This window comes from Oncorhynchus kisutch, linkage group LG23 (assembly GCF_002021735.2).
Source record: "Oncorhynchus kisutch isolate 150728-3 linkage group LG23, Okis_V2, whole genome shotgun sequence".
NCBI classification, from domain to species: domain Eukaryota; kingdom Metazoa; phylum Chordata; class Actinopteri; order Salmoniformes; family Salmonidae; genus Oncorhynchus; species Oncorhynchus kisutch.
Window position 1 is genome coordinate 43,322,925 of NC_034196.2, and position 25,228 is coordinate 43,348,152.

General features: G+C 46.3%; 1 protein-coding gene across 3 annotated transcripts in view; it reads left to right on the plus strand.

Annotated features, from left to right (window-relative positions):
- LOC109868750 (protein Shroom3) overlaps positions 1-25,228 on the plus strand; it is a 128,945-nt gene that overhangs the window by 11,550 nt on the left and 92,167 nt on the right. For all 3 annotated transcript variants that reach the window (XM_031802419.1, XM_031802421.1, XM_031802420.1), the window contains exon 2: positions 6,091-6,245. In XM_031802419.1, coding sequence (XP_031658279.1) covers positions 6,091-6,245 — 155 coding nt within the window. The remainder of the gene's footprint in view (positions 1-6,090; positions 6,246-25,228) is intronic.

Here is a 25,228-nt window from a genome sequence, read left to right on the forward strand (position 1 = left end):
CTGCAGGAAGGGGGGAGGGATGCTGTGTCACCACTACCAGTCTCACCAGCAGCAGTACCAGTTCTACACAAAGACATGCTTCCACCGGTGGTCACAGAGAGCCCCGGGGGAACCCAGAGACAGAACCATAACAGAACCAGAGACAGGACCAGAGACAGGACCAGAGACAGGACCAGAGACAGGACCAGAGACAGGACCATAACAGGACCAGAGACAGAACCATAACAGGACCAGAGACAGGACCATAACAGGACCAGAGACAGAACCAGAGAGGGAGAGAGAGACTACATGCACAGTACTCATTTGATATTTAACTGTTTCATGGCAGTAGACTGCGGCATTAGTCATGTAAACACCTTACCCTGCTTATCTTAATCGACACATGGTCAAAATTTAAGTAAGCATACCGCTGATTTAAAAACACCTGGTTTTCTGATCAATCTTTGAATTATTAGGACATATAAACACCTTAATCGGTGTGAGAGAGGGGTGGAGAGAGAGGGGTGGAGAGAGGGGGGGTGGAGAGAGAGAGGGGGGGGGGGGCGGAGAGAGAGGGGGCAGAGAGAGGGGGAGTGGAGAGAGAGGGATGGAGAGAGGGGGGGTGGAGAGAGAGGGGTGGAGAGAGGGGGGGTGGAGAGAGAGAGGGCAGAGAGAGGGGGAGTGGAGAGAGAGGGGGTGGAGAGAGAGAGGGATGGAGAGAGGGGGGGTGGAGAGAGAGAGAGGGATGGAGAGAGGGGGGGTGGAGAGAGAGAGAGGGATGGAGAGAAGGGGGGTGGAGAGAGAGGGGGTGGAGAGAGAGAGAGAGGGATGGAGAGAGGGGGGGTGGAGAGAGGGGGGGTGGAGAGAGAGAGAGAGAGAGAGAGGGGTGGAGAGAGAGAGAGAGAGGGATGGAGAGAGGGGGGTGGAGAGAGAGGGGGCAGAGAGAGAGGGATGGATGGAGAGAGAGAGGGGGGTGGAGAGAGAGAGGGGGGTGGAGAGAGAGGGGGGTGGAGAGAGAGGGAGAGCAGAGAGAGAATGAGAGTGATATTAAGAGGAATGTCAGCATTGGAATTTGCACCAAGAGTTCAGCTAGTCTGAATAGCAACACAAGGAGAGAGAGATTTAAAAAAAGATATGCTCAATCAGAACTCAGTGTTGACAGAATACTGGTTTCTTATAAAATTTCTAAATCGTTATTTTATGTGGTTGTTATTGAAGGCCCATATTGTTGGCAGTGTATTAGCACTCTGAGATGGTGTCTCGCTGGCCTGTGACTTCTGGAAGAGGAGGGTTAAAAGGAAAGGTAAAGATTTTTTTTGTGTCCCAAATGGCACCCTCTTCCCTATATAGTGCACAGTGCCATTTGGGACGAAGGCCACGTTAATAGGTTCATTGTCAGACCCTTCGTAGCCCATCTGTAGTTCAAGAGGTATTTTTTTCAGACACTTTCAGACCAAGTTAAGCAATCCCCCCCCCTCTCATTCCCTGACTTTTCATTGGCTATGACTATTTACCACCAAGGAAGTGTAAAAAGAAACGCCTGCTTTTCTGACTATTCAAAAATATTTCCTGTTTTCTGTTGTTCTATTCTGTCTGAGGGGCCAGTTCGGCTTTAGAATACAGTAGGTGTGACATGGCAGTTCCCAGTGAGGCTTGAATGGTAGAGGCTCTGCTTCTACATGCCTTTGTCAAGACAAAGAAAATCCAAGGAGACTGTGACGGTTGGTTTGCCCATTTGTTCACCCCAAAGTGGACGAACTGTATATTAGTTCTGTAATGTGCCACCCTGTGAGTTTAGCCCAGAGGATGTCTATAAGGTCTGTATTGTAATATTGTGATACAGTTTTGGGAGGGAATCTGCACGTTTCCCCTGGGGAATGGGTTTAACATCACCCTGAGCATAGATGTTTCCCCCGGGGAATGGGTTTAATGTAACCCTGACCCTGTCTATGTTTCCCTGGGGAATGGGTTTAACATTACCCTGAGCATAGATGTTTCCCTGGGGAATGTGTTTAATGTAACCCTGACCATGTCTATGTTTCCCTGGGGAATGGGTTTAATGTAACCCTGACCATGTCTATGTTTCCCTGGGGAATGGGTTTAATGTAACCCTGTCTTTACTAATACAACATACTGAAATGACTGGAGCATGTAAACTATCTGAAATGACTGGAGCATGTAAACTATCCTAAATGACTGGAGCATGTAAACTATCTGAAATGACTGGAGCATGTAAACTATCCTAAATGACTGGAGCATGTAAACTATCCTAAATGACTGGAGCATGTAAACTATCTGAAATGACTGGAGCATGTAAACAATGTGGCACGCCCTGACCTTAGAGAGCCTTTTAATGGCACGTGCCGGGCCAAAGTCACCATCCAGCTAGGACGGGTTGTGCAGGCTCTTAGCTTGAGACATCCACGGCCCAGTGTATCCGGTGCCTCGGCCAAGGACAAGGCCTCCTGTATGTCTCCCCAGCCTGGCCTCCTGTGTGTCTCTCCGCTCCAGTGATGATCCATGGCAAGAAGCCTCCAGTGATGATCCATGGTACGAAGCCTCCAGTGATGATCCATGGCAAGAAGCCTCCAGTGATGATCCATGGCCCGAAGCCTCCAGTGATGATCCATGGCAAGAAGCCTCCAGTGGTGAGACATGGCACGAAGCCTCCAACGAGGGCCACCAGTCCGGAGCCTCCAGCGACGTCCTCCAGTCCGGAGTCTCCAGCGATGCCCTCCAGGAACGAGGGTGCCCAGTCTGGGGCCCGCAACAACGAGGGTGCCCAGTCTGGGGCCTGCAGAGAGGGTGCCCAGTCTGGGGCCTGCAGAGAGGGTGCCCAGTCTGGGGCCTGCAGAGAGGGTGCCCAGTCTGGGGCCTGCAGAGAGGGTGCCCAGTCTGGGGCCTGCAGAGAGGGTGCCCAGTCTGGGGCCTGCAGAGAGGGTGCCCAGTCTGGGGCCTGCAGAGAGGGTGCCCAGTCTGGGGCCTGCAGAGAGGGTGCCCAGTCTGGGGCCTGCAGAGAGGGTGCCCAGTCCGGGGCCCGCAGAGAGGGTCCCCAGTCCGGGGGTCGCGGCGAGGTCCACCACACCAGAGGTGTCACCAAAGCGGGGTGAGCCAGAGGTGGAGCGGGGTCTGCGTCCCACACCTGAGCCGCCACCGCGGATAGATGCCCACCCAAACCCAACCCTATAGTTCAGGTTTTGCTGCCGGAGTCCGCACCTTGGGGGGGGGGGGGGGTACTGTCACGCCCTGACCTTAGAGAGCCTTTTAATGTCTCTATTTGGTTTTGTCAGGGTGTGATTTTGAGGTGGGCATTCTATGTTTTGTTATCTATGATTTTGTATTTCTATGTTTTGGCCGGGTATGGTTCTCAATCAGGGACAGCTGTCTATCGTTGTCTCTGATTGGGAACCATACTTGGGTAGCCCTTTTCCCCTCCTTTCTTGGTGGGAAGTTGACTTTGTTTAGGGCACACAGCCTTTGAGCCTCACGGTTTGTTTTTGTAGTGTTTATTGTTTTGTTCTGCGTCATTTTGATTACATTAAAAACAATGGGCGCTCACCACGCTGCACCTTGGTCCTCTCCTTTCAACAGCCGTGACACAATGTGTTCCACCCAGTCCCCCCTAGGGCTGTTACAGGGACCGTATTACCGCCACACCGGTGGTCACAAGTCATGTGACCATTTAGTCACGGTAATTATTCTTCTCCAAGCCCTGATGCTGCTGCTGGTCATTAGTAGCCTACCAAACTTGTTAACTTCCTGGTACTCAGCACTCTGCTGTCCCTCTAATCACTCTGACATCAATGCAAATGTAATGAAAATATAATCAAACACTTCATGAGAGCCCAGGAGTTCATGTTGTGGAAGTTTTGGTGGCCTCTATTAAAAAGAGGAGGAACCCATCAGCTTTCTATAAGCTAGGCCTACCATTTATCAAATGTCCTAATATTAAGCGTATTGCTCCGCTTTACAACAGGAGTATAGCCTACCTGGATGGCATGAACATGAACCACAGGAAAGTGCATGACATTTAAGTGCATGACATGACAAGTAGATGACATGTATTTTTCCCGCTGCCCGTTTCGAGATGGGTGCATGATAATGGTCCATTCTAAATCAAAACAAATTTCACACATAAAGTACCAGTCAAAAGTGTGGACACACCGACTCATTCCAGGTTTTTTCTTTATTTTTTTACTCATTTCTACATTGTAGAATAATAGTGAAGACATCAAAACGGTGAAATAACACATATGGAATCATGTAGTAACCAAAAAAGTGTTAAACAAATCAAAATATATTTAATATTTAAGATTCTTCAAAGTAGCCACCCTTTGCCTTGATGACAGCTTTGCACACTCTTGTTTTTCTGTCAACAAAATACGTGTGACACCACGTATTTTGATTTCCGCAGAGGACAGGAGTTGCCCAGGCCTGCCCTAGGACCCACTCCAATTCCCATACCGCACCAACTGACCCACAGATGATGTGATCTCTATTGCACTCCACACTGCCCTTTCCCACCTTTGTGAGAATGGTGTTCATTGATTACAGCTCAGTGTTCAACACCATAGTGTCTACAAAGCTCATCACTAAGCTAAGGACCCTGGGACTAAACACCTCCCTCTGCAACTGGATCCTGGACTTCCTGACGGGGCCGCCCCTAGGTGGTAAGGGTAGGCAACAACACATCCGCCAAGCTGAGCCTCAACACGGGGGCCCCTCAGGTGTGCGTGCTTAGTCCCCTCCTGTACTCCCTGTTCACCCACAACTGCACGGCCAGGCACCACTCCAACACCATCATTAAGTTTGTTGACGATAACAATGGTTGGCCTGATTACCAACAATGATGAGACGGCCTATAGGGAGGAGGTCAGAGACCTGTCAGTGTGGTGCCAGGACAACAACCTCTCCCTCAATGTGAGCAAGACAAAGGAGCTGATCGTGGACTACAGGAAATGGTGGGCCGAACAGGCTCCCATTAACATGTACGGGGCTGTAGGGGAGCGGGTTGAGAGTTTCAAGTTCCTTGATGTCCACATCACCAACAAACTATCATGGTCCAAACACACAAAGACATTTGTGAAGAGGGCACGACAACATCTTTTCCCCCTCAGGAGACTGAAAAGATTTGGCATGGGTCCCCAGATCCTCAGAAAGTTCTACAGCTGCATCATCGAGAGCATCCTGACCGGTTGCATCACCGCCTGGTATGGCAACTGCTCGGCGTCTGACCGTAAGGGGCAGATCGACAGATTAGTACCTTGTCAGCTCGGGGGTTTGAACTTGCAACCACTAGGCTACCCTGCTGCCACGGAATTATAAGCAAATCTTGTCAGAAGCTGCTCCACTCGGGAGCCCACTGAGATGCAGTGTCTTAGACCGCTGCTCCACTCTGGAGCCCGCTGAGATGCAGTGTCTTAGACCTCTGCTCCACTCGGGAGCCCACTGAGATGCAGTGCCTTAGACCTCTGCTCCACTCGGGAGCCCACTGAGATGCAGTGTCTTAGACCTCTGCTCCACTCGGGAGCCCACTGAGATGCAGTGCCTTAGACCTCTGCTCCACTCGGGAGCCCACTGAGATGCAGTGTCTTAGACCTCTGCTCCACTCGGGAGCCCACTGAGATGCAGTGCCTTAGACCTCTGCTCCACTCGGGAGCCCACTGAGATGCAGTGTCTTAGACCACTGCTCCACTTGGGAGCCCACTGAGATGCAGTGCATTAGACCTCTGCTCCACTCGGGAGCCCACGTGAGGAGGTCCTCTTGTAGGAGGATATGAGGGAGATAGTGATAGCTCTATAGGTCCAAACAGAGAGTTGTAGCTCTGAAGTCAGGTGTTAGGTTAGTTTAGCCTTAAGGTCAATGAAGACCTTCATGGTGTATCTGTACTAAACTCAGTGTGTGTGTGTGTGTGTGTGTGTGTGTGTGTGTGTGTGTGTGTGTGTGTCAATGCTTCTCCAAGTCTGGTGCGGAGTGATCTGGTACCAGTATCCTAGATGTTCGTTATTCTGCCATGTCCTCCTCAACCCCTACATCTGCTCTAGAGGCTCCTCTACTGATTTCTGTGGTCTGAAACAGAAATGTATTCTTCTCTCTCCTCTTCAATCCAGGTTGAGGGAGGTGGGAAGGCGGACCTGTTGGAACACCCCCTGTTGCCAGGTGACCAGGTGGTTGTCATTAACGACGTGGAGCTCAGTGGATTCAGGCAGGAAGCCATCTCATTGGTCAAAGGATCCTACAAGACTCTTCGACTCACTGTTCGCAGGTATGTTAACTAAAACTCCATCATCCAATCACATGCTCTCTCTCTCCTCTCTCTTTCTCTGTCTGTCTGTATGTCTGTCTGTCTGTCTGTCTCTCTCTGTCTCTCTCTCTCTCTGTCTCTCTCTCTGTCTCTGTGTGTCCCCTCCTCTCAATCTGTCACCATAGCCATTATCAAACTGCCGATTCAGATTTCATGTTTTTTGTGTCTTGTTTTTATCCTGCAAATCATGTTGAAAGGCATTGGTTTGGTCACACCAGATGAGAGGTGTTGGTTTGGTCACACCAGATGAGAGGTGTTGGTTTGGTCTCACCAGGTGAGAGGTGTTGGTTTGGTCACACCAGGTGAGAGGTGTTGGTTTGGTCACACCAGGTGAGAGGTGTTGGTTTGGTCACACCAGGTGAGAGGTGTTGGTTTGGTCACACCAGGTGAGAGGTGTTGGTTTGGTCACACCAGGTGAGAGGTGTTGGTTTGGTCTCACCAGATGAGAGGTGTTGGTTTGGTCACACCAGGTGAGAGGTGTTGGTTTGGTCACATCGGGTGGAGAGGTGTTGGTTTGGTCACACCAGGTGAGAGGTGTTGGTTTGGTCACACCAGGTGAGAGGTGTGGGTTTGGTCACACCAGGTGAGAGGTGTTGGTTTGGTCACACCAGGTGAGAGGTGTGGGTTTGGTCACACCAGGTGAGAGGTGTTGGTTTGGTCACACTAGGTGAGAGGTGTTGGTTTGGTCTCACCAGGTGAGAGGTGTTGGTTTGGTCACACTAGGTGAGAGGTGTTGGTTTGGTCTCACCAGATGAGAGGTGTTGGTTTGGTCACACTAGGTGAGAGGTGTTGGTTTGGTCTCACCAGATGAGAGGTGTTGGTTTGGTCACACCGGGTGGAGAGGTGTTGGCTTGGTCACACCAGGTGGAGAGGTGTTGGTTCACCAAATGGACTTCACCATTTCACCACTGACATACCCATTTACACTGACATCACCATTTAACACTGACATCATCATTTTACACTGACATCATCATTTTACACTGACATCATCATTTTACACTGACATCATCATTTAACACTGACATCATCATTTAACACTGACATCACCATTTACACTAACATCACCATTTTACACTGACATCATTTTATACTGACCTCATCATTTTACACTGACATCATCATTTACACTAACATCACCATTTTACACTGACATCACCATCACACTGACATCACCATTTTACACTGACATCACCATTTACACTGACATCACCATTTTACACTGACATCACCATTTATACTGACATCACCATTTTACACTGACATCACCATTTTACACTGACATCATCATTTTACACTGACATCATCATTTTACACTGACATCATCATTTAACACTGACATCATCATTTAACACTGACATCACCATTTACACTAACATCACCATTTTACACTGACATCATTTTATACTGACCTCATCATTTTACACTGACATCATCATTTACACTAACATCACCATTTACACTGACATCACCATTACACTGACATCACCATTTGACACTGACATCACCATTTACACTGACATCACCATTTGACACTGACATCACCATTTACACTGACATCACCATTTTACACTGACATCACCATTTTACACTGACATCACCATTTAACACTGAGATCATCATTTTACACTGACATCACCATTTACACTGACATCACCATTTTACACTGACATCACCATTTAACACTGACATCACCATTTTACACTGACATCAGCAGCTGCGTTGAAAAAGAGTTGAGATGGACTGATAGACAAATCACCTTGCTTCATAAATAACTACTCATTATTATTTAGAAATCAGTCACTCAGTCACAATTTACCCACAATGCATTACGGTTTTCATGTTCTCGAACATGGCCAGTACCAAAAACAGTACAGGTGGCTGCTATAGCAATCAATCAATCCATCAATCCATCAATCAATCAAATGTATTTATATAGCCCTTCGTACATCAGCTGATATCTCAAAGTGCTGTACAGAAACCCAGCCTAAAACCCCAAACAGCAAGCAATGCAGGTGTAGAAGCACGGTACTTCACCCTCCCCAGTCTGTTGTCGAAAGTGACCTCACCCTCCCCAGTCTGTTGTCGAAAGTGATCTCACCCTCCCCAGTCTGTTGTCGAAAGTGATCTCACCCTCCCCAGTCTGTTGTCTATAGTGTTCTCACCCTCCCCAGTCTGATGTCTATAGTGACCTCACCCTCCCCAGTCTGTTGTCTATAATGACCTCACCCTCCCCAGTCTGATGTCTATAATGACCTCACCCTCCCCAGTCTGATGTCTATAATGACCTCACCCTCCCCAGTCTGATGTCTATAATGACCTCACCCTCCCCAGTCTGTTGTCTATAATGACCTCACCCTCCCCAGTCTGATGTCTATAATGACCTCACCCTCCCCAGTCTGATGTCTATAATGACCTCACCCTCCCCAGTCTGTTGTCTATAATGACCTCACCCTCCCCAGTCTGTTGTCGAAAGTGACCTCACCCTCCCCAGTCTGTTGTCTATAGTGACCTCACCCTCCCCAGTCTGATGTCTATAGTGACCTCACCCTCCCCAGTCTGATGTCTATAGTGACCTCACCCTCCCCAGTCTGATGTCTATAGTGACCTCACCCTCACCCTCCCCAGTCTGTTGTCTATAATGACCTCACCCTCCCCAGTCTGTTGTCTATAATGACCTCACCCTCCCCAGTCTGTTGTCTATAATGACCTCACCCTCCCCAGTCTGTTGTCTATAATGACCTCACCCTCCCCAGTCTGTTGTCTATAATGACCTCACCCTCCCCAGTCTGATGTCTATAATGACCTCACCCTCCCCAGTCTGTTGTCTATAATGACCTCACCCTCCCCAGTCTGATGTCTATAGTGACCTCACCCTCCCCAGTCTGATGTCTATAGGGACCATGATTCAGAACTGACAGATAATAGGCCAGGCAGTGCTGGGTTCTAGTTTGTGTGTGTGTGTGTGTGTGTGTGGTGGAATCACGGCTGAACCCCCCCCCCCCTCCCCCCCAGCTCTTTAGTTGTCTCCATAACAGCAGCCCTGTGACATGGCCGGACACGCTGTGGAGAGGAGGGTGAAAATAGTCCTTCCTACTGGTTCTGTCCCCACTGGACTGGGCCAAGTCAACCAGCCTTAAGCCTTTCCTGTCTTCCCGAGCTTCAGAATAACCCATGAATATACACAGCACACACTTCCTGGTTCACGTGCAGACACACCCATACACCACTTGCACATCACACTGACACTTGTATTTAGACTGAATGAGCCGTGTGTTAATATTTAATATGTACAATACTCTTTCAACCATATTCACAGTAGTAGAGGATCAAGGATTTAGGCTTGTTAAGGAAGCTATTTCTTAATGCTAATGCTAACTAAGAGCCAGGCAGTAATGTAATGCACTGTGTTTCCCCCAGGAGGCACACTCTATAAGAGTTGTCAGAGTATGTTGTTAGAGAGAAAGAATGAGAGAGAGAGACTGAGACTGGAGAGAAGAGGGAGAGAGAGACTGGAGAGAAGAGAGAGAGAGAGAGAGAGAGACTGGAGAGAAGAGAGAGAGAGAGACTGGAGAGAAGAGAGAGAGAGACTGGAGAGAAAAGAGAAAGAGACTGGAGAGAAGAGAGAGAGAGACTGGAGAGAAGAGAGAGAGATACTGGAGAGAAGAGAGAGAGAGAGACTGGAGAGAAGAGAGAGAGAGAGACTGGAGAGAAGAGAGAGAGAGACTGGAGAGAAGAGAGAGAGAGAGACTGGAGAGAAGAGAGAGAGAGACTGGAGAGAAGAGAGAGAGAGAGAGAGAGACTGGAGAGAAGAGAGAGAGAGAGAGACTGGAGAGAGAGAGAGAGAGAGAGAGAGAGACTGGAGAGAGAAGAGAGAGAGAGAGAGACTGGAGAGAAGAGAGAGAGAGAGAGACTGGAGAGAAGAGAGAGAGAGAGAGACTGGAGAGAAGAGAGAGAGACTGGAGAGAAGAGAGAGAGAGAGACTGGAGAGAAGAGAGAGAGAGAGACTGGAGAGAAGAGAGAGAGAGAGACTGGAGAGAAGAGAGAGAGAGACTGGAGAGAAGAGAGAGAGAGACTGGAGAGAAGAGAGAGGGAGAGAGAGGCTGGAGAGAGAGAGAGTCTGGAGAGAGAAAGAGAGACTGGAGAGAAGAGAGAGAGACTGGAGAGAGAGTCTGGAGAGAGAGAGACTGGAGAGAGAGAGAGAGACTGGAGAGAAGAGAGAGTCTGGAGAGAGAGAGAGTCTGGAGAGAGAGAGAGAGAGAGAGACTGGAGAGAAGAGAGAGTCTGGAGAGAGAGAGAGACTGGAGAGAAGAGAGAGAGACTGGAGAGAGAGAGAGAGTCTGGAGAGAGAGAGACTGGAGAGAGAGACTGGAGAGAGAGAGAGAGACTGGAGAGAAGAGAGAGTCTGGAGAGAGAGAGAGGGGGAGAGAGACAGAGAGAGAGAGAGACAGAGAGAGAGAGAGAGCACATCGCTACAACACTGTATATAGACATAATATTATCTCTGTGAGTGTAATGTTTTACTGTTAATTTTTATTGCTGATTTCACTTTTGTTTATTATCTACTTCACTTGCTTTGGCAATGTTAACATGTGTTTCCCATGCCAATAAAGCCCCTTGAATTGAATTGAATTGATTGCCTGGAGAGAAGAGAGGGAAAGGGAGAGAGAGAGGGAGAGATACGTGAACTGAAGATGGTGAATCTACCACTGCCTACCACTATCTACCACTGTCTACCAGTCTACCACTGTCTACCACTGCCTACCACTGTTTACCACTGTCTACCACTGTCTACTAGCCTACCACTATCTACCACTGCCTACCACTATCTACCACTGTCTACTAGCCTACCACTGTCTACTACTGCCTACCACTATCTACCACTGTCTACCAGTCTACCACTGTCTACCACTGCCTACCACTGTTTACCACTGTCTACCACTGTCTACTAGCCTACCACTATCTACCACTGCCTACCACTGTCTACCACTGTCTACTAGCCTACCACTGTCTACTACTGCCTACTACTGCCTACCACTGCCTACCACTGCCTACCACTGTCTACTAGCCTACCACTGTCTACCACTGCCTATCACTGTCTACTAGCCTACCACGATCTACCACTGCCTACCACTGTCTACCACTGCCTACCACTGTCTACTAGCCTACCACTGCCTACCACTGTCTACTAGCCTACCACTGTCTACCACTGCCTACCACTGTCTACTAGCCTACCACTGTCTACCACTGCCTACCACTGTCTTCTAGCCTACCACTGTCTACCATCCTACCACTGCCTCTTACTGTCTACTAGCCTACCACTGTCTACCAATGCCTACCATCCTACCACTGCCTCTTACTGTCTACTAGCCTACCACTGTCTACCAATGCCTACCACTGTCTACCACTGTCTACTAGCCTACCAATGCCTACCATCCTACCACTGCCTCTTACTGTCTACTAGCCTACCACTGTCTACCAATGCCTACCATCCTACCACTGCCTCTTACTGTCTACTAGCCTACCACTGTCTACCAATGCCTACCACTGCCTACCACTGTCTACCAGCCTACCACTGTCTACCAATGCCTACCATCCTACCACTGCCTCTTACTGTCTACTAGCCTACTACTGTCTACCAATGCCTACCACTGTCTACCACTGTCTACTAGCCTACCACTGTCTACCACTGCCTACCACTGTCTACTAGCCTACCAATGTCTACCATCCTACCACTGCCTCTTACTGTCTACTAGCCTACCACTGTCTACCAATGCCTACCATCCTACCACTGCCTCTTACTGTCTACTAGCCTACCACTGCCTACCACTGTCTACCACTGCCTACCACTGTCTACTAGCCTACCACTGCCTACCACTGTCTACCACTGTCTACTAGCCTACCACTGTCTACCACTGTCTACCACTGCCTCTTACTGTCTACTAGCCTACCACGGTCTACCACTGTCTACTAGCCTACCACTGCCTACCACTGTCTACCATCCTACCACTGCCTCTTACTGTCTACTAGCCTACCACTGCCTACCACTGTCTACTAGCCTGCCACTATCTACCACTGCCTACCACTGTCTACTAGCCTACCACTGCCTACCACTGTCTACTAGCCTACCACTGTCTACCACTGGCTACCACTGTCTACTACTGCCTACCACTGTCTACTAGCCTACCACTGTCTACTAGCCTACCACTGTCTACCACTGTCTACCACTGTCTACTAGCCTACCACTGTCTACCACTGTCTACTACTGCCTACCACTGTCTACTAGCCTACCACTGTCTACTAGCCTACCACTGCCTCTTACTGTCTACTAGCCTACCACTGTCTACCACTGCCTACCACTGTCTACTAGCCTACCACTGTCTACCACTGTCTACCACTGTCTACTACTGCCTACCACTATCTACCACTGCCTACCACTGTCTTCTAGCCTACCACTATCTACCACTGTCTTCTAGCCTACCACTATCTACCACTGCCTCTTACTGTCTACTAGCCTACCACTATCTACCACTGCCTCTTACTGTCTACTAGCCTACCACTATCTACCACTGCCTCTTACTGTCTACTAGCCTACCACTATCTACCACTGCCTACCACTGTGGGATCAGACAACTGAGGAGTAGTTGCACAACTTCAGACTTTGGACACAGCAGTTCTCTGGGAGGAGAAGGGAGGGACGCGAACAAGAAGGAGGCATGATAATTACCTAAGTCATTAAAGGTTACTGATGCTGGAGTTAACAGTGAGTACAGGATTCCAGGTTACTGATGCTGGAGTTATCAGTGAGTACAGGATTACAGGTTACTGATGCTGGAGTTAACAGTGAGTACAGGATTACAAGTTACTGATGCTGGAGTTAACAGTGAGTACAGGATTACAGGTTACTGATGCTGGAGTTAACAGTGAGTACAGGATTACAGGTTACTGATGCTGGAGTTAAGTGAGTACAGGATTACAGGTTACTGATGCTGGAGTTAACAGTGAGTACAGGATTACAGGTTACTGATGCTGGAGTTAACAGTGAGTACAGGGTTACAGGTTACTGATGCTGGAGTTAACAGTGAGTACAGGATTACAGGTTACTGATGCTGGAGTTAACAGTGAGTACAGGATTACAGGTTACTGATGCTGGAGTTATCAGTGAGTACAGGATTACAGGTTACTGATGCTGGAGTTAACAGTGAGTACAGGATTACAGGTTACTGATGCTGGAGTTAACAGTGAGTACAGGATTACAGGTTACTGATGCTGGAGTTAACAGTGAGCACAGGATTCCAGGTTACTGATGCTGGAGTTATCAGTGAGTACAGGATTACAGGTTACTGATGCTGGAGTTAACAGTGAGTACAGGGTTACAGGTTACTGATGCTGGAGTTAACAGTGAGTACAGGGTTACAGGTTACTGATGCTGGAGTTAACAGTGAGTACAGGATTACAGGTTACTGATGCTGGAGTTAACAGTGAGTACAGGATTACAGGTTACTGATGCTGGAGTTATCAGTGAGTACAGGATTTCATGTATAATTGGTATGGGAAATCTTATCCCACCAGCACATGCTAACCTGTTCAGCTGAGGGACACTGACTGAAAGCAGGTGAATCTGCCTGGAAGGAACCCAGATGGACTTCAGTTGACATGCTCTAGTCATGTACTTGTATCTCTCTGTCAACTGTGATGTAACACAGTCGGTTTGTCTGGTCTTCCTGACTGATGGTGACTCTCTCTGTGCTGTGGACTAGCTGAACCTGTTCTGAGGTGACAGGAAGAGGCACTTTGGATATTGTAATTGTCCTATGTGGATAGGACTTGGGACTTGACTCTGGTCATTATTGGATGGAATAATCAGAGGATGGAGGAGAACCCAGACATCAGTAGTGATTCTGACTGGTATGTGGATGGCCTCTGTACAAACCTAACAGCAGATAGACCTACTGGTATGTGGATGGCCTCTGTACAAACCTAACAGCAGATAGACCTACTGGTATGTGGAGGGCCTCTGTACAAACCTAACAGCAGATAGACCTACTGGTATGTGGAGGGCCTCTGTACAAACCTAACAGCAGATAGACCTACTGGTATGTGGAGGGCCTCTGTACAAACCTAACAGCAGATAGACCTACTGGTATGTGGAAGCCCTTTATCTGTATATCTGTACCTGTCTCTCTCTCGCTCTCTCTCTCTGTCTCGCTCTCTCTCTCTGTCTCTCTTTCTTTCTCTCTCTCTCTCTCTCTCTCTCTCTCTCTCTCTCTCTCTCTCTCTCTCTCTCTCTGTCTCTGTCTCTGTCTCTGTCTCTCTCTCTCTCTGTCTCTCTCTCTCTGTCTCTCTCTGTCTGTCTGTCTCTCTCTGTCTCTCTCGCTCTCTCTCTGTCTCGCTCTCTCTCTCTGTCTCTCTTTCTTTCTCTCTCTCTCTCTCTCTCTCTCTCTCTCTCTCTCTCTCTCTCTCTCTCTCAATTCAATTCAATTCAAGGGCTTTATTGGCATGGGAAACATGTGTTAACATTGCCAAAGCAAGTGAGGTAGACAACATACAAAGTGAATATATTGTATATATACACTGTATATATATTATATATATATACAGTGTTCTAACAATGTACAAATGGCTAAAGGACACAAGATAAAATAAATAAGCATAAATATGGGTTGTATTTACAATGGTGTTTGTTCTTCACTGGTTGCCCTTTTCTCGTGGCAACAGGTCACAAATCTTGCTGCTGTGATGGCACACTGTGGAATTTCACCCAGTAGATATGGGAGTTTTTCAAAATTGGATTTGTTTTCGAATTCTTTGTGGATCTGTGTAATCTGAGGGAAATATGTCTCTCTAATATGGTCATACATTGGGCAGGAGGTTAGGAAGTGCAGCTCAGTTTCCACCTCATTTTGTGGGCAGTGAGCACATAGCCTGTCTTCTCTTGAGAGCCATGTCTGCCTACGGCGGCCTTTCTCAATAGCAAGGCTATGCTCATTGAGTCTGTACATAGTCAAAGCTTTCCTTAATTTTGGGTCAGTCACAGTGGTCAGGTATTCTGCCGCTGTGTACTCTCTGTGTAGGGCCAAATAGCATTCTAGTTTGCTCTGTTTTTTTGTTAATTCTTTCCAATGTGTTAAGTAATTATCTTTTTGTTTTCTCATGATTTGGTTGGGTCTAATTGTGCTGCTGTCCTGGGGCTCTGTAGTGTGTGTTTGTGTTTGTGAACAGAGCCCCAGGACCAGCTTGCTTAGGGGACTCTTCTCCAGGTTCATCTCTCTGTAGGTGATGGCTTTGTTATGGAAGGTTTGTGAATCGCTTCCTTTTAGGTGGTTGTAGAATTTAACAGCTCTTTTCTGGATTTTGATAATTAGTGGGTATCGGCCTAATTCTGCTCTGCATGCATTATTTGGTGTTCTACGTTGTACACAGAGGATATTTTTGCAGAATTCTGCGTGCAGAGTCTCAATTTGGTGTTTGTCCCATTTTGTGAAGTCTTGGTTGGTGAGCGGACCCCAGACCTCACAACCATAAAGGGCAATGGGCTCTATGACTGATTCAAGTATTTTTAGCCAAATCCTAATTGGTATATTGAAATTTATGTTTCTTTTGATGGCATAGAATGCCCTTCTTGCCTTGTCTCTCAGATCGTTCACAGCTTTGTGGAAGTTACCTGTGGTGCTGATGTTTAGGCCAAGGTATGTATAGTTTTTTGTGTGCTCTAGGGCAACAGTATCTAGATAGAATTTGTATTTGTGGTCCTGGTGACTGGACCTTTTTTGGAACACCATTATTTGGTCTTACTGAGATTTACTGTCAGGGCCCAGGTCTGACAGAATCTGTGCATAAGATCTAGGTGCTGCTGTAGGCCCTCCTTGGTTGGTGACAGAAGCACCAGATCATCAGCAAACAGCAGACATTTGACTTTGGATTCTAGCTCTCTCTCTCTCTGTCTCTCTCTCTGTCTCTCTCTCTCTGTCTCTCTCTCTCTCTCTCTCTGTCTCTCTCTCTCTGTCTCTGTCTCTCTCTCTCTCTCTCTCTGTCTCTCTCTCTCTCTCTGTCTCTCTCTCTCTCTCTCTGTCTCTCTCTCTCTGTCTCTCTCTCTGTCTCTCTCTCTGTCTCTCTCTCTCTGTCTCTCTCTCTCTGTCTCTCTCTCTGTCTCTCTCTCTCTCTCTCTCTCTCTCAATTCAAAGGGCTTTATTGTCATGGGAAACATATGTTTACATTACCAAGGCAAATGGAATAGACAATAAACAAAAGGGAAATAAACAAGGGAAAAATGTGTGAACGTTACACAAAGAATGTAGACATTTTAAATGTTATATTGTTGTCTATGTACGGTGTTGTAACAACGTGCAAGTAGTTGAAGTGTGGAAGGGAAGATAAATAAACAGATACATATAGGCTGTATTTACAATGGTGTTTGTGCTCCACTGGTTGCCCTTTTGTCATGGCAACGGGCCACACATCTTGCTGTGACTGCACACTGCGGTATTCCGCCTAACAGATATGGAAGTTTATCAATGTTTGATTTGTTTTCAAATTCTTTCTGGGTCTGTGTAATCTGAGGGAAATATGTGTCTCTAATATGGTCATACATTGGGCAGGAGGTTAGGAAGTGCAGCTCAGTTTCCACTTCATTTTGTGGGCAGTGAGCACATAGCCTGTCTTCTCTGGACAGGAGGTTAGGAAGTGCAGCTCAGTTTCCACTTCATTTTGTGGGCAGTGAGCACATATCCTGTCTTCTCTAGGGCGGCCTCTCAATAGCAAGGCTATGCTCACTGAGTCTGTACATACAGTACCAGTCAAAAGTTTTAGAACACCTACTCAATCACAGATTTTTCTTTATTTTTCCTATTTTCTACATTGTAGAATAATAGGGAAGACATCAAAACTATGAAATAACACATATGGAATCATGTAGTAACCATAAAAGTGTTAAACATATCAAAATATATTTTCGTTTTTAGATTTTTCAAAGTAGCCACCCTTTGCCTTGAGGACATCTTTGCACCCTCTTGACATTCTCTCAAGCAGAAACCAAAGAGCTAACTTCAGTCACAGAGAGCAGAGAGCAAACTCAGGCTGTATCACATCTGGCCGTGATTGGGAGTCCCATAGGGCGGCGCACAATTGGCCCAGCGTCGTCCGGGTTTTTCAAAGTAACCACCCTTTGCCTTGAGGACATCTTTGCACCTTTGCACCCTCTTGGCATCCTCTTGGCATTCTCTCAAGCAGAAACCAAAGAGCTAACTCCAGTCACAGAGAGCAGAGAGGGCTAACTCCAGTCACAGAGAGAATGGGGAGCTAACTCCAGTCACAGAGAGCAGAGAGGGCTAACTCCAGTCACAGAGAGCAGAGAGGGCTAACTCCAGTCACAGAGAGCAGAGAGGGCTAACTCCAGTCACAGAGAGCAGAGAGGGCTAACTCCAGTCACAGAGAGCAGAGAGGGCTAACTCCAGTCACAGAGAGCAGAGAGGGCTAACTCCAGTCACAGAGAGCAGAGAGGGCTAACTCCAGTCACAGAGAGCAGAGAGGGCTAACTCCAGTCACAGAGAGCAGAGAGGGCTAACTCCAGTCACAGAGAGCAGAGAGGGCTAACTCCAGTCACAGAGAGCAGAGAGGGCTAACTCTAGTCACAGAGAGCAGAGGGGGCTAACTCCAGTCACAGAGAGAATGGGGAGCTAACTGCTAACTCCCTTCAGTCCAATGTGACACTCTGGAATGCTGTAAATATTTAACAATGCCTTGTAAGACTGCTGCTGAGGTGCCAGATGTCTCCTCCTATCACCTGCCAGGACAGTGAGTGCCGTTAGCACCAATTCAACCCGGCTCAACTTGACAGACACTCCTATTCATTTAGTATCAACTGTTAATATGTAACCTGTGCAAGATGCCAACTGTTATTCAATATTCTTGATTATTGCATGTCGGGGAGATGTATAGTAGGTGGCAAAAAAAGCAGGTTTTAAAGTCTTTGTGTCTTGTTCCTTTGATGGTAACTCACATGGCAAACAAACACGTCCCATATGTCTCCTGCTCATTTAGAAATCATCAGCCGTCTGCCTGGTACTGAAGATTTAATGAGACATGGTGCAGCCTGCACAGCGCAGGGCAGGAAGGGGACAGTTGACTGCACACCTGTTATGTTCTGTATTCCTCGACTCGTAGAGAAAAGGGTTCCAAAAGGGTTCTTCTGCTGTCCCCGTAGGAGAACCCTTTTTGGTTCCAGGTAGATCGCTTTTTTTGTTTCAAGGTAGAACACACGTTTGGGTTTCACATAGAACCCTCTGAGGAAAAGGTTCTACATGGAACCCAAAGGGTTCTAACAAAAAGGGTATTACCTGGAACCAAAAAGGGTTCTCCTATGGGGACAGTCGAAGAACCCTTTTAGGTTCTAGATATAACTTTTATTTTTACGAGTGTAGCTCTGGACTGGACTGGACTGGACTGGATTGGACTGGACCGGACTGGACCAGACCGGACTGGACTGAACCGGACTGGACTGGACTGGATGTTCAGAATACACTGTAACATGATCAGAATCTCCACTGTATGCTCCAAGCGGTGCTGGTCGGGACAACATTAACCACTTTCAATGTGACTTGTTAGCTTATGCTAATGCTAGTCAGTTTGTCAGTCCAGATTTTGTGAAATCCCAACCCAGTCTTACAGTAGAAAGGGTTTGTGATTCTCTGTACTCGTAGAGTAGAGGGTACATGTTCTATCTGAGACTTGAATGATACTGTCTGTACATGGCTTCGTTAGTTAGCAATCTTAGCCAAAGCACATAGAAAATGATCGTGTTTGAACGACATAATTCTTTTCTTGTTGGTGTCACTGAGCAGTGTTCTTTTTATTACGATATAATATTATATTGAGTTACTTTTGTGCAATTAATATCAAGCCGAACTTCTGAAGCCCGAGAACAAAATGAATAGTATTGCAAACAAAAATAATTATATTTAAAGTAAAAAATGAAACCCCAAAGTTTTGAGAGCATCAAAAAATTAGCAAGGAAATTATTTGGAAATTTGATAACAAATTAATTGTAAATGAATGAAAAAACATTTGTTTTTAGGGAAACATTTTCAATGATAATCCATTTGCGATCAAAAGCCTCTTTGCCTGCAATTTCCCTGACCTTCGATTATGTCACCCTGACCTCCGATTATGTCACCCTGACCTCCGATTATGTCACCCTGACCTTCGATTATACATCACCCTGACCTCCGATTATGTCACCCTGACCTCCGATTATGTCACCCTGACCTTTGATTATGTCACCCTGACCTTTGATTATACATCACCCTGACCTCCGATTATGTCACCCTGACCTCCGATTATGTCACCCTGGCCTCCGATTATGTCACCCTGACCTTCGATTATACATCACCTTGACCTCCGATTATGTCACCCTGACCTTTGATTATACATCACCCTGACCTCTGATTATGTCACCTTGACCTCCGATTATGTCACCCTGACCTTTGATTATACATCACCCTGACCTTTGATTATACATCACCCTGACCTTTGATTATACATCACCCTGACCTTTGATTTGACATCACCCTGACCTTCGATTATACATCACCCTGACCTTCGATTATACATCACCCTGACCTTCGATTATGTCACCCTGACCTTCGATTATACATCACCTTGACCTCCGATTATGTCACCCTGACCTTTGATTATACATCACCCTGACCTCTGATTATGTCACCTTGACCTCCGATTATGTCACCCTGACCTTTGATTATACATCACCCTGACCTTTGATTATACATCACCCTGACCTTTGATTTGACATCACCCTGATCTTCGATTATACATCACCCTGACCTTCGATTATACATCACCCTGACCTTCGATTATACATCACCCTGACCTTCGATTATACATCACCCTGACCTTTGATTTGGCATCACCCTGGCCTTTGATTTGACATCACCCTGACCTTTGATTTGACATCACCCTGGCCTTTGATTTGACATCACCCTGACCTTTGATTTGACATCACCCTGACCTTTGATTTGACATCACCCTGACCTTTGATTTGACATCACCCTGGCCTTTGATTTGACATCACCCTGGCCTTTGATTTGACATCACCCTGACCTTTAATTTGACATCACCCTGGCCTTTGATTTGACATCACCCTGGCCTTTGATTTGACATCACCCTGACCTTTGATTTGACATCACCCTGGCCTTTGATTTGACATCACCCTGGCCTTTGATTTGACATCACCCTGGCCTTTGATTTGACATCACCCTGGCCTTTGATTTGACATCACCCTGACCTTTGATTTGACATCACCCTGGCCTTTGATTTGACATCACCCTGGCCTTTTTAACACCCTGACCTTTGATTTGACATCACCCTGGCCTTTGATTTGACATCACCCTGACCTTTGATTTGACATCACCCTGGCCTTTGATTTGACATCACCCTGGCCTTTGATTTGACATCACCCTGGCCTTTGATTTGACATCACCCTGGCCTTTGATTTGACATCACCCTGACCTTTGATTTGACATCACCCTGACCTTTGACTTGACATCACCCTGACCTTTGATTTGACATCACCCTGACCTTTGATTTGACATCACCCTGACCTTTGATTTGACATCACCCTGGCCTTTGATTTGACATCACCCTGGCCTTTGATTTGACATCACCCTGGCCTTTGATTTGACATCACCCTGGCCTTTGATTTGACATCACCCTGGCCTTTGATTTGACATCACCCTGACCTTTAATTGACATCACCCTGGCCTTTGATTTGACATCACCCTGGCCTTTGATTTGACATCACCCTGGCCTTTGATTTGACATCACCCTGACCTTTGATTTGACATCACCCTGGCCTTTGATTTGACATCACCCTGGCCTTTGATTTGACATCACCCTGACCTTTGATTTGACATCACCCTGGCCTTTGATTTGACATCACCCTGGCCTTTGATTTGACATCACCCTGACCTTTAATTTGACATCACCCTGGCCTTTGATTTGACATCACCCTGACCTTTGATTTGACATCACCCTGACCTTTGATTTGACATCACCCTGACCTTTGATTTGACATCACCCTGACCTTTGATTTGACATCACCCTGGCCTTTGATTTGACATCACCCTGACCTTTGATTTGACATCACCCTGACCTTTGATTTGACATCACCCTGACCTTTGATTTGACATCACCCTGACCTTTGATTTGACATCACCCTGGCCTTTGATTTGACATCACCCTGGCCTTTGATTTGACATCACCCTGGCCTTTGATTTGACATCACCCTGACCTTTGATTTGACATCACCCTGACCTTTGATTTGACATCACCCTGACCTTTGATTTGACATCACTTGATTTGACATCACCCTGGCCTTTGATTTGACATCACCCTGGCCTTTGATTTGACATCACCCTGACCTTTGACTTCCTTTATTTTGCGGTTGCAAGTTTTTTCCATTCATTCCAGCAGCACCCTGCCTCCCTCTGCTGCCTCTGAAGATAAGCCGAGGCGATAGGAGGCCAGATGTTGCTGGTCAAATCCGATGCCCCGGGGCAGTGATGGGGACATTGCCCCGGGTAGGGTGCCGTCTTTTGGATGGGACGTGAAACTGATGTCCTGACTCTCTGGGGTCATTAAAAATCCTATGGCACTTATTGTAAGAGTAGGAGTGTTGTCCCTGGTGTCAAATCAAATCACAGTTTATTTGTCAAGTGTGCTGAATTCAACAGGTGTAGACCTTACAATGAAATGCTTACTTACAGGCTCTAACCAACAGTGCAAAAAAGGTATTAGGTGAACAATTAGGTAGGTAAAGAAATAAAACAACAGTAAAAAGACAGTGAAATACAGTAGAGAGGCTATATACAGTAGAGGCTATATACAGTAGAGAGGCTATATACAGTAGAGAGGCTATATACAGTAGAGGCTATATACAGTAGAGGCTATATACAGTAGAGAGGCTCTATACAGTAGAGAGCCTATATACAGTAGAGAGGCTATATACAGTAGAGGCTATATACAGTAGAGAGGCTCTATACAGTAGAGAGGCTCTATACAGTAGAGGCTATATACAGTAGAGGCTATATACAGTAGAGAGGCTCTATACAGTAGAGGCTATATACAGTAGAGAGGCTCTATACAGTAGAGGCTATATACAGTAGAGAGGCTATATACAGTAGAGGCTATATACAGTAGAGGCTATATACAGTAGAGGCTATATACAGTAGAGAGGCTCTATACAGTAGAGGCTACATACAGTAGAGGCTACATACAGTAGAGAGGCTCTATACAGTAGAGAGGCTCTATACAGTAGAGAGGCTACATACAGTAGAGAGGCTATATACAGTAGAGAGGCTCTATACAGTAGAGAGGCTCTATACAGTAGAGAGGCTCTATACAGTAGAGGCTCTATACAGTAGAGGCTCTATACAGTAGAGAGGCTCTATACAGTAGAGAGGCTCTATACAGTAGAGAGGCTCTATACAGTAGAGAGGCTATATACAGTAGAGGCTATATACAGTAGAGAGGCTCTATACAGTAGAGGCTATATACAGTAGAGGCTATATACAGTAGAGGTTATATACAGTAGAGGCTATATACAGTAGAGGCTATATACAGTAGAGGCTATATACAGTAGAGAGGCTATATACAGTAGAGAGGCTACATACAGTAGAGAGGCTACATACAGTAGAGGCTACATACAGTAGAGGCTACATACAGTAGAGAGGCTATATACAGTAGAGGCTATATACAGTAGAGGCTATATACAGTAGAGGCTATATACAGTAGAGGCTATATACAGTAGAGATGCTATATACAGTAGAGGCTATATACAGTAGAGAGGATATATACAGTAGAGGCTATATACAGTAGAGGCTATATACAGTAGAGGGGCTATATACAGTAGAGGCTACATACAGTAGAGAGGCTATATACAGTAGAGGCTACATACAGTAGAGAGGCTACATACAGTAGAGGCTATATACAGTAGAGGCTATATACAGTAGAGGCTACATACAGTAGAGAGGCTACATACAGTAGAGAGGCTACATACAGTAGAGAGGCTATATACAGTAGAGATGCTATATACAGTAGAGGCTATATACAGTAGAGAGGTTATATACAGTAGAGGCTATATACAGTAGAGAGGCTATATACAGTAGAGAGGATATATACAGTAGTGAGGCTATATACAGTAGAGGCTACATACAGTAGAGGCTATGTACAGTAGAGAGGTTATATACAGTAGAGGCTATATACAGTAGAGATGCTATATACAGTAGAGTATATATACAGTAGTGAGGCTATATACAGTAGAGGCTATATACAGTAGAGAGGCTATATACAGTAGAGAGGCTATATACAGTAGAAAGGCTATATACAGTAGAGAGGCTATATACAGTAGCGAGGCTATATACAGTAGAGAGGCTATATACAGTAGAGGCTATATACAGTAGAGGCTATATACAGTAGAGAGGTTATATACAGTAGAGAGGTTATATACAGTAGAGAGGTTATATACAGTAGAGATGCTATATACAGTAGAGGATATATACTGTAGTGAGGCTATATACAGTAGAGGCTATATACAGTAGAGAGGTTATATACAGTAGAGGCTATATACAGTAGAGAGGCTATATACAGTAGAGAGGCTATATACAGTAGAGAGGCTATATACAGTAGTGAGGCTATATACAGTAGAGGCTATATACAGTAGAGAGGCTATATACAGTAGAGAGGTTATATACAGTAGAGATGCTATATACAGTAGAGGATATATACTGTAGTGAGGCTATATACAGTAGAGAGGCTATATACAGTAGAGAGGCTATATACAGTAGAGAGGCTATATACAGTAGAGAGGCTATATACAGTAGAGAGGCTATATACAGGCACCAGTTAGTCGGCTGATTGAGGTAGACAAATATTAATTTGCACAAAGTTTGCTGCCTCAGTGTCTTTAGATATATTTGTCAGATGTTACTATGGATACTGAAGTATAATTACAAGCATTTCATTAGTGTCAAAGGCTTTTATTGACAATTACATGAAGTTGATGCAAAGAGTCAATATTTGTGTTGACCCTTCTTTTTCAAGACCTCTGCAATCCGCCCTGGCATGCTGTCAATTAATTTCTGTGCCACATCCTGACTGATGGCAGCCCATTCTTGCAAAATCAATGCTTGGAGTTTGTCAGAATTTGTGGGTTTATCTTTGTCCACCCACCTCTTGAGGATTGACCACAAGCTCTCAATGGGATTAAGGTCTGGGGAGTTTCCTGGCCATGGACCCAAAATATCTATGTTTTGTTCCCCGAGCCACTCACTTTTGCTTCATGGCAAGGTGCTCCATCGTGCTGGAACAGGCATTGTTCGTCACCAATCTGTTCCTGGATGGTTGGGAGAAGTTGCTCTCGGAGGATGTGTTGGTACCATTCTTTATTCATGGCTGTGTTCTTAGGCAAAATTGTGAGTGACCCCACTCCCTTGGCTGTGAAGCAACCCCACACATGAATGGTCTCAGGATGCTTTACTGTTGGCATGACACAGGACTGATGGTAGCGCTCACCTTGTCTTCTCCGGATAAGCTTTTTTCTGGATGCCCCAAACAATCAGAAAGGGGTTTCATTAGAGAAACTGACTTTACCCCAGTCCTCAGCAGTCCAATCCCTGTACCTTTTGCAGAATATCAGTCTGTCCCTGATGCTTTTCCTGAAGTGAGAAGAAGTGAGAAGTGGCTTCTTTGCTGCCCTTCTTGACACCAGGCCATCCTCCAAAAGTCTTTGCCTCACTGTGCGTGCAGATGCACTCACACCTGCCTGCTGCCATTCCTGAGCAAGCTCTGTACTGGTGGTGCCCCGATCCTGCAGCTGAATCAACTTCAGGAGACGGTCCTAGCGCTTGCGGGACTTTCTTGGGCGCCCTGAA